General features: G+C 62.8%; 1 protein-coding gene across 1 annotated transcript in view; it reads right to left on the bottom strand.

The window, feature by feature from the left end:
* Positions 1 to 934: 934 nt before the first annotated feature.
* PLXNA1 (plexin A1) overlaps positions 935 to 13,672 on the bottom strand; it is a 48,836-nt gene continuing 36,098 nt past the window's right edge. The window contains exons 22-32 of the mRNA XM_035703374.2: positions 13,416 to 13,672; positions 13,100 to 13,166; positions 10,287 to 10,433; positions 10,022 to 10,181; positions 9,067 to 9,170; positions 8,743 to 8,839; positions 8,262 to 8,452; positions 7,906 to 8,075; positions 6,189 to 6,401; positions 5,953 to 6,103; positions 935 to 4,331 (exon numbers count right to left, since the gene is read on the bottom strand). Of these exons, the coding sequence (XP_035559267.1) occupies positions 4,236 to 4,331; positions 5,953 to 6,103; positions 6,189 to 6,401; positions 7,906 to 8,075; positions 8,262 to 8,452; positions 8,743 to 8,839; positions 9,067 to 9,170; positions 10,022 to 10,181; positions 10,287 to 10,433; positions 13,100 to 13,166; positions 13,416 to 13,672 (1,653 nt within the window). The 3' untranslated portion in view covers positions 935 to 4,235. The remainder of the gene's footprint in view (positions 4,332 to 5,952; positions 6,104 to 6,188; positions 6,402 to 7,905; positions 8,076 to 8,261; positions 8,453 to 8,742; positions 8,840 to 9,066; positions 9,171 to 10,021; positions 10,182 to 10,286; positions 10,434 to 13,099; positions 13,167 to 13,415) is intronic.

Below are 13,672 nucleotides of genomic sequence, written 5' to 3'. Positions count from 1 at the left end.
GCAGCCCGGCTGTCAGGACAGGCCCGCTCTGGAGCAGGAGGTATTGATTATGATTTATGGACCACGGTCAGAGCCGTCAGAAGACACCATGCAGGAAGGCTGCGGAGCGCGGCTGGCTCCTTGGGAAACCCCCTCCCCACGTGCTGTGGCCGGTTTGTCCGCAGGCTCTGTGACCCCCACCGTGTGGCTCTGGGCAGCACCTGCGTGCCCGCCCCCGGCTCCGCGTCCACTGCGGTGAGGAGCCACCTCTCAGAGGTGCAAGCCCGCTCAAACACGCGCCAGGCTTGCACAGTGGGCGTGTGCTACAGGCGCCCACTCGGCAGACCCGTCCTCTGGGGACACCGGTCCCGCCCAGAGACGGCCCCCTCGTCCGGTTACCGGACGCCTCTGGGGTCGGAACGCCACCCGTAGTGGGCCACGGAGGACATGGGCCTAGAGCACGGCCTACGCAGAGCCACAGGCCGACACCTTTTTCATCAGGAAAATATCTGCCCAACTCTTCATGGGAACTGCCACGTCGAGCCGGGTGATCGCAAGCCCCCGATCGGGGCGGGGGTGGGGGTGGGTGCAGCGGGAGAACCTCTGAGAGATGGTGTGGGGCCCCGGGGACAGCTGGCTCTTGGTGGCCTTCAGTCCCCGCCGAGGGTTCCAGCGTGCCTCCGGGCCCCAGACACCCAGGCACAGCAACCCCGCCCAGGGCCGCAAACCACCAGGGTCTGGCGAAGCGGCGGCTGAGAACCTGCACCTGCACCTGCACCTGCAATTTGTTGTGGGGTGAGGCCGGCATGAAGCTCCTGGAAGGCCGCTGGTACCTGGCCCGGCAGGCAAAGGGCCCAGCCTCAGCCAGGAACCGCCACTGAGCGCACGAGGTGCCCGCGTTTCTGTGGGCCCCGCCCCAAACTCCTCCTAGCAAAGGACACACAGAGCCAGGACGTTTAGCAAAAATGTTTAATCTCTCCTTAATGTGTGTGTGTATTTACAAGTACTAAATCTGAGGAACAGTAAAATAGGAAACCGCCGTATATTTACACACCCCGTGGGCTGAGCGGCCCGCCCCGTCAGCCACGCTGCCCCGGGAGCAAGAGCCCGGTAGGCAGCTCGGGCGGCCGGGTGATCGCTCTTCTTTTGGGTGGGGGCTCTGTGGCGTTATGGGACAGCTAATTGTGGGCTTCGTCTTAAAAATATCTTTCTCTCTTTCTAAATATATCTACTCTAGCTTGTGTAGCACCAACGACGTGAGCCATCAGATCCAGAACGGGGGAGCCGGGCCTCAGCCAGGCCAAACCAGAGGGCGGGAGGGATGCTAGGGGCCTGCCGTTAGGGGGATCCAGGTCCCTCTTCCCCTCAGCCCCCAGCCCCGGCTCGTCAGGCCCTGGGTCAGGGAGGGCAGGGCAAGCTCGAGGTATATGGAGAGACGGGGCTCCCGGACGGAGGTTGGGCTGTCTGAGGGCACTCCTGAGACCATGCAGATCGGGGTGGGGGGTGGCCTGTAGCAGTGGCAATAGCAGCAGTGTCCGGGACAGGCTGGGAGCCCTTGCATCCCACACTGGCCTGGATCCCCCAAGCCCTGGGGCTGCACAGGGGCCTTCGGGACCATGGCACTCCCCTCAGTGTGCAGAGCAGGGCTGCAATCCCAGGCTCCTGCCAGGGCCCCCACACCAGTGCCGGAGCTTGGGGCACCACGGGGGGATGCGCAGAGGCAGAGGTGCCGGTAGGATACTACAGACTCGGAGGGCGTGGGGAGCAGTGACAAGGAGAAGGCAGGGCCTAACTGCAGGAGCCAGCAGCAAGGAAGGTGCGGGAGCTGCTGCCTGGCCGGGGCAGGCTGAGGGTCAGCTCCCTGGGCTCGCGTGTAAACAGGTACTGCTAAAGTGCTTGGCCTCCCCCTGCCGCCACGGCCCTGCCCGCCCACAGTTCAGGGGACACGGGCACGTGGACGGGCCCCCGCCCTGGAACTCGCAGCCTCGCTCAGGCCAGCACAGGGGTTCAGCTCTGCGGGGGCCAAAGAGGGCAGAGGAAGGGGCTGGAACTGATTCTCAAGAGGGGCCCGGGTGCTGAGGAGCCCCAGGCCAACCATCACAGAACTGGAAGAACGAGGGCTTAGAGCAGAAGCCGGTGCCCTGGGAAGACTTTCCGGGGACGGAGGGGAAACGGGGGCTTGCTCCCAGGCCCGGCCCAGCAACGTCAGACGGGCCAGGGGACCACCCAGGGACGCGCGTCCAGCCGAGGCAAGTGGCCACCCAGACAGCCGGGTCTCCAGACGGGCCGGCCTCCGCTCAGCTGCCCCCGCTTGAGGCCACAGGGGCTGCGCTGGGGCCAGGCCAGCTTGAGCTCTGACGGGGCACCCGCGGCAGTGGGAAGCCTGAGCCCAGCCTGGCGCCTGTGGGGACCCCCCGCCCAGGTCAGCCCCGTTCCAGGAGCTTCCCACGCCGGGAATGCTGGGATATCCTGGCGCCCCCGGCCCGGTCTCTGAGGTGTGGCTCACGCTGCTTAGGAGGGGGGACCCCCAGACGGGCAGCCCATGGGCACGGGGCCGGCCACAGTTAGCTGTCCCTTAAAGTCCGTAGGAATCTTTAGTACCGTCGAAAAAGTGGACTTGTAAAGGGGCCGGGCCCGCTTGTTTGCTTTCATGAGTCACTGATTAATTAAAAAACATAAAAAAGGGGGTCTAACAACCTCTAGTATTTAACACTTGCAGTTTTAAAAAGATCAAGTCAGACTAGACGCTAGCACGGTCATGCAGGAATGCACGGCCCTGCGCCCTGGACGCTCTGGGGCCGGCGACAAGTTTGCTCCTTCTTACGTCAAAACAAAACCAGGGTGACCCGCAGGTCGAGGGGCGGAGGCCTTGGGGTGCTCCACTCAGGGGAGCCCCAGCCACATCCCCCACGACCATTTGGTATTGCTTCCCCACTGCCTTAATTTCCCTTATACTACACTGTAAAATCTCTCCTCCTCCAGGTAACTGTACAGACCCCACTGGGGCTGGAGACTGAGGCTAGAGCCACATATATATATACATATATATATGTACAGAATTTTTTTTAATTAAAAATTTGTTCTTTCTTGCTCACTGAGGGTGGGGGGGCAGAGCCAACCTCCAGGCCCTCTGGTCACTGCGTCCTACTCCCAGGGGCCCCGCCACAGCCCCGGCTGCCCACACGGAGCGCAGCAGGGTGCCTCTGTTCCCCTAAAAAAACTCCAAACCAGTCCCCCAGACCTCCCACCGCTCTTGAGGGGCCGGCACGCTGCAGAGATGCCAGACTGGAAGCTGCTAAAGGTGGACATGGAGAGCAGGGGACACAGACAGGGATGAGGGAGGAGGGGATCAGGGGCTGCTCCCAGACCCGCAGGGCCGGACAGCCCCGCCCGCCCAGGGCCCGGAGCCAAGAGTGGCGCTGTGCAGGGGGGAATAAATAACGGGAACGTGCGCTCGTGACCCGGAGCCCCGGCCCCAGCGGCTCCCAGACGCATAGCCCTGAGGACAGGAAAGGAGTCACCGAGTCCTTCTGGAAGTCGCATGAGGGCTCTGAGTGAACCGTTCTGCAGCCCCTCCACGGGAGGGAGCTGGGGCCTCTCTGGGCGAGGCTGATGTGGTGCTCCGGCCTCGGCCGCGGCCGCGGAGAGCACGCGGTGAATCGGAGGATGGTGGTGGCCGTGCGGCAGCGAGTGGGGGGTGCCGGATGTGGCAGGCAGCAGTGGGAAGGCCGACTCCAGCTCCCCTTGGCGGGCCCCCGGCCTTCAGCCTCCCTCGGGGCTGCCATCCGGGCCCCGGGCCCGGCAATCCGCCCAGCAAGCCGGGAACAGCTGGTGCCCTCCTGGCCCCTTGTGCTGGCCCCCCCGACCATGGCAGCACAGCCTCAAGGAGATGGACTGGGCTAGCCAGCCCTTCCCGGAGGGCTCCAGCCTGCCCCCCAGGGCCTTGGCGGTCACCCCATTCTTCCGAGAAGCGCCCAGTCACCCTGGGCTCCTGCAGCCCTGTGCCGAGCAGCTGGGCATGGAAGGTGCCGCAGGGGCGTGGTCACCCACACCAAGAACGAGGACCCCCGCCAGGTGGGAGGAGGAGGGAGAGGGCCGGGAGGACGCTGAACCGCACGGCCGGCCCCGAGCGCGCTGGCACGAGGCACAGTTGGGGCGAGGCTGCCTCCGGGGCCTCCCAGCTCTGGCTGCTGGACGGAGGCCGGCCCTGTGGGCCCTCTTACGCAACTCCCTCTGGGCGGTGATGGCCGAGGGTCTCAGCTGCTCAGGGCCATCGTGTCCACCACCTGCTCCAGCTTGCTCCGGAGCCGCTGCCGCCGAGCCTGCTCATCCTTCTCCAGGGCTGTCAGGATCTGCAGAGGTGGGTGGGGCGTCAATGGCCTGGCCAGGGCCCCCTGCTCCCGTGGGACCAGTGCACAGAAGCTCAGGGGGTGCCCAGTGAGCGCGTCACATGGCCTCGACCAGTGGGGACCCTGGGGCCAGGGTGAGGTTCCACCCCTACGGTTCCCAGCTGAGGGACCTAGGTTGAGCCTGGCGTGGAGGAGGAGTCCCCCAGGTCACCTTTCTACCTCATCCCCAGAGCCCCAACCCCTAACAGGGCTTTCGTTATGCCAGCCCCTTGAGTTGGTTCCCTCAGCACAGCATCTCGTCGGTCCATCAGGGTGGGCCTGGCCTGCTGGGGCACAGACACCACCCCTCACAGTCTGCTCTGTCCCCCAGCTCAGCTGCCATCAGCCCAGCACAAGGCCCCGCAGCCACCGCCCACTTCTCTGCATCCCGATGCACAGCGCTCCCCAGGAAGGACTGCCAGGCTCCCCTCAACGCTCCCTGGACAGCCCAGAGTAGGCAGGCAGGCTTCGGTGCCCAACCTGCAGGTCACTCGCCCTCCTCAGGGCCCGGTCATCTGTCCATGGCCCGTCCCTGGCTCAGTCCCAGGGCTCTGGACTCCCCTCTGGGGCTGCCTCCTCCAATCAGGGGCACAGGTCCTGCTCTCAGCTGCGGCCCCTGCGCCCTGGCTGGGAGCCTAAGACGCTCCTGCTCTCAGATCTTCCCCATTAGACTTGAACAGCTGGAGCCCTCGCCCCTCAGACCTGTGCCTCCGGCGGCTCGCCCCACTTCCTGTCACTCAGCCACAGGTCTGGGGACAGGCCCGCAGCTCGTCAGATGGGCAAGACCAGCCCCGGAGCCCCACGGCCCAGCAGCATGGCCACAGCCCCCTCCGGCCCCTGCCTTACTCTTGTCCCCCGGCAGCTGGCGATCCAATCACGGCTCTAAACCTCAATGGCCTGTCTCACTCGGGGAACAGCCCACATTCCCCAAGGCCCACACAGCCCATGACGACCCTGCCTCAGCCTCCCCTACTCCTCTCTCCTCCGATTCAGCCTTGCAGCCTCCACGGTCCTGCCACAGGGCCCACTCTGGCCTCAAGACCCTGGCACCGGCCAGGCCCAGCCTGCTGCTCTGGCCCTTTGTATCCAATCTAGGGTGTATGTCCACCTCCTTCCCCAGTCAGCTCAGGGAGCCCCAGCTCCGCATAGACACCAAGGAGGCCTCCTGAGACCTCGCTCCAAGTCTGCAGGGAAAGTGCTAAAGGCTGAGGAAAGGCTTGGTGCCCTGCCCTGGATATATCTACCGAGGCCGACAAACCCCGTAGCAGCCCTCAGTGAATGGTCACTCACCGGGCCATGGTCTCCGCCTTGGAAAGACGCTGCCACCCACTCCCCCACACCCCACAATGACCACAAGCACAACCCCTGACCCGCTGCAGCCCCGCCCGACCCTCCCAGGCCAGCAGGGAGTCCCAACAGCATCCCCTCCCTGCCCCAGCGAGCAAGGTGGCCAGTCAGGGTGCAGAGTGGAAACGGCAGCGTCTGACCAGCCTGAGACATGGGAGGGGACTGCCAAGGGGGCTTTTTAGGGAGGGAGCCTGCCTGGCAACACCTGGCAGGGGTCTGCCTCTGGGGAGACGCTTACCTCATCCTTGTACTTGGTGATGTAGGAGTAGATCTCATGCAAGGCGCTCATGCTGTTGAACTGGCTCAGGTGCAGCCGCGACTGCTCGGCCAGGTAGGCGCTCATGTCCTGGTCACTAATGGCAGGCATCTTGGCGATGTCAGCGTAGTACCTGCACAGGGCGGGCGGCGGGGGGCTGTGAGCTGGGTCCTGGCCCTTGGCCGGCCTGCCTGCCCGCCCCACCCCGCACCGCCTACCTCTCCACCCAGCTCTTGTAATTGGGGATGTCCTTAGCATAGAGTAGTTTGTTGGAGGGCGAGTCCTTGCCCAACTTGTGCTCGGACGTGGAACAGGAGTCCATGAAAGTCTGGGCCACCACTGACAAGCAGGCATCCGTGATACTGCTCTTGTGGATGTCGAACACGAACTGCGGGTTCTTGATCACGTTCACCCAGAAGCGCAGAGGCAAGCTGTGGGCAGGTGGGTCCCGATGCACAGTCAGACGGGGCCTTGGCAGCCCTTCTCGAGGGCAAGGGAAGGGCCCGCACAGGGCTCCTGCAGCCCTCTTGGCTCTAACCTTCACAGTGGTCATGCATTTCCATGCGTGTGGGGAAACTGAGGCCCAGAGCGAGCCAGCACTCTCGGCGAGTGCATCCCTGCCACCTAGAGCCTCCTGGAGAGCAGTCCCTGCACATAGGCACGCATGGCTGACGTGTACAGACCCAGAACTATTCCCTCACCTTTGGGTGCCCACTGCACATGGCCACGGTCCTCGTAGGCCTGCGTACCTGATGCCATCAGGGATCACACGCTCCTGGGCTGGCTTACCCCCAGGCATGCACACACCCGTGCAGGCACACTCCTGGGCTGGCTCACACCTAGACAAGCTCGCCCCCGGGGCAGGGCACACCTGGGCTGGCTCACCCCTGCTCCTACCCAGGCAGGCCCTGGAAGCAAGACCAGGAAGGGGTCCAGGAGACAGCCCCACAGAGAGCAGACTTCTTCATCCAAAATGCCACCTCCAGGACAGCCACCAGCCAATTATGCACTAGCTACCAGCCATAAGTGGCTAAGTTTAAACAGAATCAAATGAAATTAAAAATCTAGATTTTTAGTTGCACTAATCCTATGTCAAACGCTCAACAGCCACACAGCACTGCCTACCACTGCTGCCTGGATAACACAGATCCAGAACACTCAATTCCATCATCACAGAACATCCTCCTGGACAATGCAGACCTATATGGTGCTGTCTCCTCTCCAGTGCCCCACGGAACCCCCCTCAAGGAGCACAGGTGCAGCAGGAGGCCCAGGGTGGACCCCAAGGGCCAAGGCTGTACTGCTTGCTTGGGAAGCAGCACCAGCATGTAGACGTCAAGGTCCCAGAGAGCTAAGGTCTCCCAAGGACAAGGGAGGAAAATGCCAGAGGCGAAAGGCACAGAAGCTTCTCTGGGGATAGGGCAAATAGTGCTGAGGACACACAGTGAGGCTCAGGGAGATAAGAGCCAGGCTGGGCAGTGGCCGCTGGCCCTGCGGGGCAAAGGGGTAAGGGCTGCAGGGGCGCTTGCTCCCACTGCTCTCCTCAGCACTGCAGCCAGCCAGCACGGGCCCATCCCCGAGCCTGCTGCTCACACACGAGCCCGCGTTCTCATACCTGCACACAGCCGCGCCTGCCCGAATATACACGCACGAATACACGCAGCCACCTCCCAGGCCTCAGGCAGGCCCCGCAAGCTGGAGCGGAGCACGAGCCCACACGTAGGGCAGGAGAGCAACAGATGCCCCCGAGACCTCGAGTCGGGAAGGCCCACTGGAAGAGGAGCGGGCCTCGGCATGGGGGTGGTGAATCCAGGGGCCCCTGTCCTCCTGTCCTAACCTATGAGGACCCGTCCCTGCAGGCCAGCGGGATCTGGTGCTGGTGGCCCGTGGCTGCTGCTCCCGGGTAGCCTCCACATTGCCCGCCCCTGGACCTACCAGTTGCTCTTCCAGGTGTGACGCACATCTGAGTCATGGATCTGGTGCTGGTCAGCCTGCTCATCCAGGAAGTCGAACATGTACTTGATGGCCAGCGGCAGGGCCGAGCCACGGTGCGCTGTGCTGAAGATAGTCTCGAACAGGTCGTCCACAAACTTCTGCAGAGTGCCCTGTGGGCAGGCAAGGGCACAGAGCTCTAGGGGGCCACCAGGCTGCCCCTCCCCTCCTGGTGGCCCGGGCAGCTGCATGCCACAGACCAAGGGTGAGGATGAGGGCTTTGCTGCCCCTCAGCTTTCAGAAGCCAGGGCCCGGCCATCCCCTCACCCCGCCACCCGCTCCCTCACTCCAGGGCCTACTTTGGTGGCTAGCAGCCGCGTCAGATAGATCTCTGAGACCATCTTGCTGCCTCGGTCGCCCTCCCGCTGGTCCAGGTGGTCGTGATTCTTCACCAGGTGCCACAGCTTGGTGCCACTCTCCAGGTCGGGCGTGATCATGGGTGTGCGTGAGCGTAGGCTGTCGGGGCTGCTGGCTGTGCGCAGCATGCTCTCTGGGGGCACCCTGCACATCAGTGGGGGGCCCTCCGTGCCCAGCACCCATGCCCATCCTGGTCTGGGCCTGTTTCTTCATCTGGAAACTGGAGCCAACAGCCCCACCTCCCCAGGTTGTTGGGGGCAGTGACATCAGGGGGATGGCCAAATGGACCATAAGGTAACACGAGGGGAAAGCCATTACCAAGGCACAAGCCACAAAGCAGCCCCCTCCCAGCCTGCAGCAGGGAGCACCAGGAGGTGCCCCATCTAGGCCCAAGGGCCCTGCTGTCCCCATCCAGCCCCTCACCGTATCTGCTGAGGGACTTGGTGAAGGTAGACGAGTTGGAGATGTTGTAGGCGGACGTCTGCTTGGGCACCAGGGCCACGGAGGACCCATCTGTCACCTGTGGGCAGAGGACCAGGAGATGTGTGCCCTGTCATCCAGGACCCAGATGGCACGGCTTCCTGCATCTGACCCTGGAGGCCAGTCACCGCACCCCTGAGCCTCACACTCCCCACCAGTGCAGCTCCAGGGCTGCGCGGGGCCCAAACACTGGCTCCCGCACTGCCCCAGGGCCCTAAGAAGAGAGGCCTAAGCCGTGGCCAGAGGGTCAGGACGTCTGGAGGTCACCTGGTAGTGAGCCAGTGTGTTCAGCCTCTTCCAATCGTTGTCGATCTTGGTAGTAACATCCTCATCCTGCAGAATGATGCGTGCCATGCGGCCCTGGCGCCACTCTGTGGGGGAGGGGAGCGCTGGAGGGGCAGCCACCTGGGCAGGTGCCACCCACCATCGCCCCCTCCCCCAGATCCTGGCCTCTCACCTTGGGAGCCCAAGGACAGGCTCTGAGGGGGCAGGGCCTCCTTGTAGACACTTAGTGAGAGACCCTGAACAGCACAAGGGAGTGACAAGGCTCTCCCTCCTCACAGCCCCCCTCCCTGGGCTCCGAGTGGGAGGCACGTACCCCTGCAATTAATTACCCCACGTCCCTGCTGCTGCCTATGGCCCCTCTGGCAGCCCTCCACCTGTTGTGTCCGCTCCACCATGGGCAGCCTACCTCTCCCATGGATGCCTGACCTTCCAGAGCTCTAGGCCCACCTCCTCAGCTTGGCTTTCAGGCCAACATGGTGCCCCAGGCCTGCTTCTCCAGCCACCTGATCCCTACCATGGGATCCCCGGGCCCTCCACCTCCCCCTCCTGACCTGGCCCTTCTAGTTCTGCAGGTGCCCCTACCTGTCAGGCCCACGAGCCAGAGGGTACCTGCCCCAGCTCCAACAGCCTACCCCCTCCTATGGTATACGGGCACTACCACCTGCCTCTCCCTCGAATAGGGCAGCAGCCTCTGAACTCTACTTCCTGCTTCTTCCATCCAGCCTGGCTGGGAGAAGCTTTCCAAAGCCCAGCCCAGACCACATCCCTTCCCTCAGGCCCCCCGGTGGCCTCCAGCACCCCCTGGACCTATACCCCACACTGGCTCGGTGCCTTTGGCCCCAGACACTGGCCCTGATGACACTGGCCCTTTGGCACGTGTAGGCCACTATGAGACCCTGTGGCGGTGGTGATGCTGCCAACCAGCATCTGGGCTCACCCAGGTCCATGTCCCCAGCCTTCGGCCGCTGGGAGTAGGGTACCCCCTTGTACACGGCATCCAGCAGCTTCTCCTTGACCTGCGTCACTGTGTCACAGTTCAGTCCTTTCACGGGCACCTCGGGCGCATTCTCATTCTCAGGGTTCACGCAGTTTAGGGTCTGCAGGTAGGAGGGGCACAGCGTCACACCCCACCTCTCTCAGCGCGCTGTGCCAGGGAGCACGGGCAGGATGGGGCCGGCCAGGAGGGCAGGGACCACACTCACCAGGGTCTTGTAGTCGATTTGCTGCCGGATGAGCTTGTCCTCACTCAGGGAGTAGCGGGCCTCGCCCGTGATGGCGTCAATGGGGCCCTTCTCCATCTGCTGCTTGATGGCGCAGTAAAGCATGAAGAGAGGCTCCCCTGCACACTCCTGTAGGCGGGTGGGTGTGGGGTTGTGTCCAGGACACCCTGGAGCTTCCGCCGCCACCCTCTGCCCCCGTGCTTCCGGGGCATCTGTACGCTCAGTTCCCACAAGGAGAGATGAGCAGTTTTTCCAAAGTCTTTTTAGGAGGCAAATAGAACCCAGATTCTAGAGCCCCATGAAGACTGTGCAAGAGAATAAGTTAGACAGCAAACTGGCTGTCCCTACAAACCTCAAGGTGAAAATCCTAGCGTGGCCTCAGCCAGGTCACCCAGGAGCACATGAAGGAAAACACAGTGTGGCCAAGCCAGGCCTGTGTCCAACAAGACCAAGGCTCCTCCCTGAAGCCTCCCCAGTTCAGGCTCAGCAGGCCCACCCCCCGCCCCCGCCCCCGGCCCCACCCCCCACCTGTGCTCCAGCAGCCCGCTCACCAGAGCCTGACCCAAGCAGCCAGCACCGCACACACATGAAGCCCAGGATCCCGGTCCCACCCCATAGCCTGAGGCATGGTGGACTCTGCAGCGCCACACCATGCAGACGGCCATCGGTTGGGTGTCTGGGCCCGCCCAGCCAGGACCCAGCCCTGCAGGCAGAGGATCACCTGTCCTTCCATCACTTGAGAGCACAAAGCCAGTGCAATCATGGGTGCAGACACAGGGACCCAGAGCAGCAGCCCACCAGCACCGTGGGACACAGGAGTCCGTGGCCAAGACAACCGGAGGTGGACCCCAGCCCTCGGCAAAAGCTTGCTAGGCCCCAGACTCTGACCACTCGCCTGCTTGTTCCCCACACTGCAGTCACCAAGGCCATCTCCTACTCCTCCAACAACCAAGCGGGCCCCACCTCAGGGCCTTTGTACTGGCTCGTCCCTACAACCAGAAATTCTGCCTCAGGTCTTCCTTGTGGACAGAAGCAGCCCAGGCCAGTGTCAGGCACCCCTCCTTGTGGTGGGTATGGGCATGGCCACCTCCCCCGCGTGGCCCTGAGCCATTTCCTCCTGCTCAGCATGTTCCCTCGCAAGCAAACAAGAATCAGGAGGAGGAATGCTCTGAGTAAACGTGGCCTCCCTCTCCCTCTCCCTCTGCTCACGACCCCCATGTCACCACCCCAGGAGCCAAAAGCACAATCCCCAGGCCAAAGCACACCCAGCTGCCAGCAGAGACCATGTCTGGAGGCCTGGTCTTGGTAGTAACATCCCATCCCATGGTAGCACCACCCATGCTACACAGCACAGCTCACCCAACCCAGGTTCTAGACCAGGCGTCAAAATGAGTCCCCTTTCTCTGGGTGTACAAAATCAGGGCCAGACGGGGAGGAACCAGACGGGGCTGGACACCACTGTCTGGGCTCTCTAACCCTTGGCTCACAGAACGCATTGGTAGGAGCACCTAAGTACCCCATGCGGTCTGCACACGACCATGTTTCTGTAAGAATGGAACAACTCCATCACCGGCCACCAGTTCTGCACAACAGTGACGTAGTTTACGGGCTACGCACCCATGCCCAGGATCCTGAGACTGCCACCATCCCCTCCCGGCCTGGCCCCCCTGGGCAAGCCTGGCTCGGCTCCCCTGCTGCCCCAGTGCTGGAGCTTGCAGGTGCCTCAGGGGCCTTCCTGGCTCGGGCTAGCTAACTCCTTCCCTTCCTTCATATCTCTGCTAAATCCTCTCATGCCTTGACCCTTGCCCCTTCTCACCTGCTCTCGTATCACATCTATGCCTCTACCCAGTCAGGACAAGACTCTGCCCTAGGCACTCCCAACAGTCCACCACTATCCCAAACACAGCCGGTTCCCCGGCAACTGAGGTCCATAGCCAAGCAGCAAGCACAGTAAAACTCAGCCCCAGGCCACCTGCGCTAGCCCCTACTCTCAGCCACCAGGCCATCTGCAGAGCATCAATCACACACCAGGGGCCAGGTGGGAGCACACACAAACTGTGCACACTGGGCTACGCTGGGTCCCCACCACCTCCCACCCCTCAGGACTGTGGGCTTGACTGCTAAGTCTTCAGATTTTAAGGGAAGCCAGATATTTGAGTCTGAATCATCTCATGTCTAATGTGCAAGAGGCCAGCCCAACTACTTACATCCCAAACAAAACCACCTAAACCCCTATCTAGCCTCCACCGAACCTGAGGCTGGCCATGGGTCTCCAGGACTCATCTTTTGAGGGTGGGGTCCTGTCCAGGCAACTGCGGAGGAGACCCAGGCAACCACCCTCTCCCCACAACAGGGGCCAACAGAAGCCCCCTAGGAGCCTCCCCAGGCTGGCCAGCACAGGGTACTGGACACACAGAAGCCCCTACCCAGGTGTCCCCTCCCTTCTTGGCTCTGGGCCATGGGCTCAGCTACGGAGATGTGGGCCTGGGTTCAAACTCCAGCTCAGACAGATGTTGGCCTTGGGCCCTCAAACAGTTCACTGCAGTGCTGGGGTGTCCACTCTTGTCTTGGGGCTGGGTGAGGCATGGACAGCCTCCAGGAGGAGGAAAGAGGCTAATGGACGCACATCCCGGGGGAGTTTGTGCTGAGACCCCTGAGACCTGGTCCCCAACCATGCCACTCTGGGCTGAAGAGCCCCCAGCTGCCCGTCCCACTCTCTTCTTCTACCTCCCCTGAACCCATCCACCTGTCTGACCCCCACCTCAGACGTTCCCTCCTCCTCTGCAGCCTCCTACCTTTAGGAACTTATACAAAAGGAAGGTGAACCAGTTGGTCAGCATCTTCTCCGCCACTGACTCGGTCCTGGGGGCACAACAGGGATGGGGACAGCTTAACTCTGCCACCACACCAGCCCACTGTGCCCACCTTACCCCCCACCTGGCTCGCTGAAGGTCAGGCTCCGTAAGGCACCCAGGTGTCCGGCTGCTGGGGGCTGCCGTGGAGAACCCAGCCCTTGGTGCCAGAGGGGTCACCGATGCCCCAGGGTGGGGTTCTTGTGCCTAACGTGCCAGCTAGGGCCCCATGGTCTGCAGGCAGGATGCCCAGGCTCACCGCCGCAGCAGCAGCTTGGGGTGGTTCTTGCTCTCTAGGTTCTTCTCGATGAGGTCGGATAGCAGCTGCTTGAGCACCCCCGTGGCGTACTCCATCTCACCCTGCAGGGCCGTCATGATGAGCGAGGCCACGTTCCCACGGTCTCGCATAGAGAAGCTGCGCTGGGCCTCGAGTGTGCGGATGAAGGTCAGCAGGAAGTGCTTCTTGGTGAGCAGCTGCCCAAACAGTGTCAGTGACTTCTCCACGTTGGCTTGCAC

This window comes from Canis lupus, chromosome 20, assembly GCF_003254725.2.
Source record: "Canis lupus dingo isolate Sandy chromosome 20, ASM325472v2, whole genome shotgun sequence".
Taxonomy (NCBI): Eukaryota; Metazoa; Chordata; class Mammalia; order Carnivora; family Canidae; genus Canis; species Canis lupus.
This window is presented reverse-complemented; position numbering and strand designations above follow the sequence as displayed.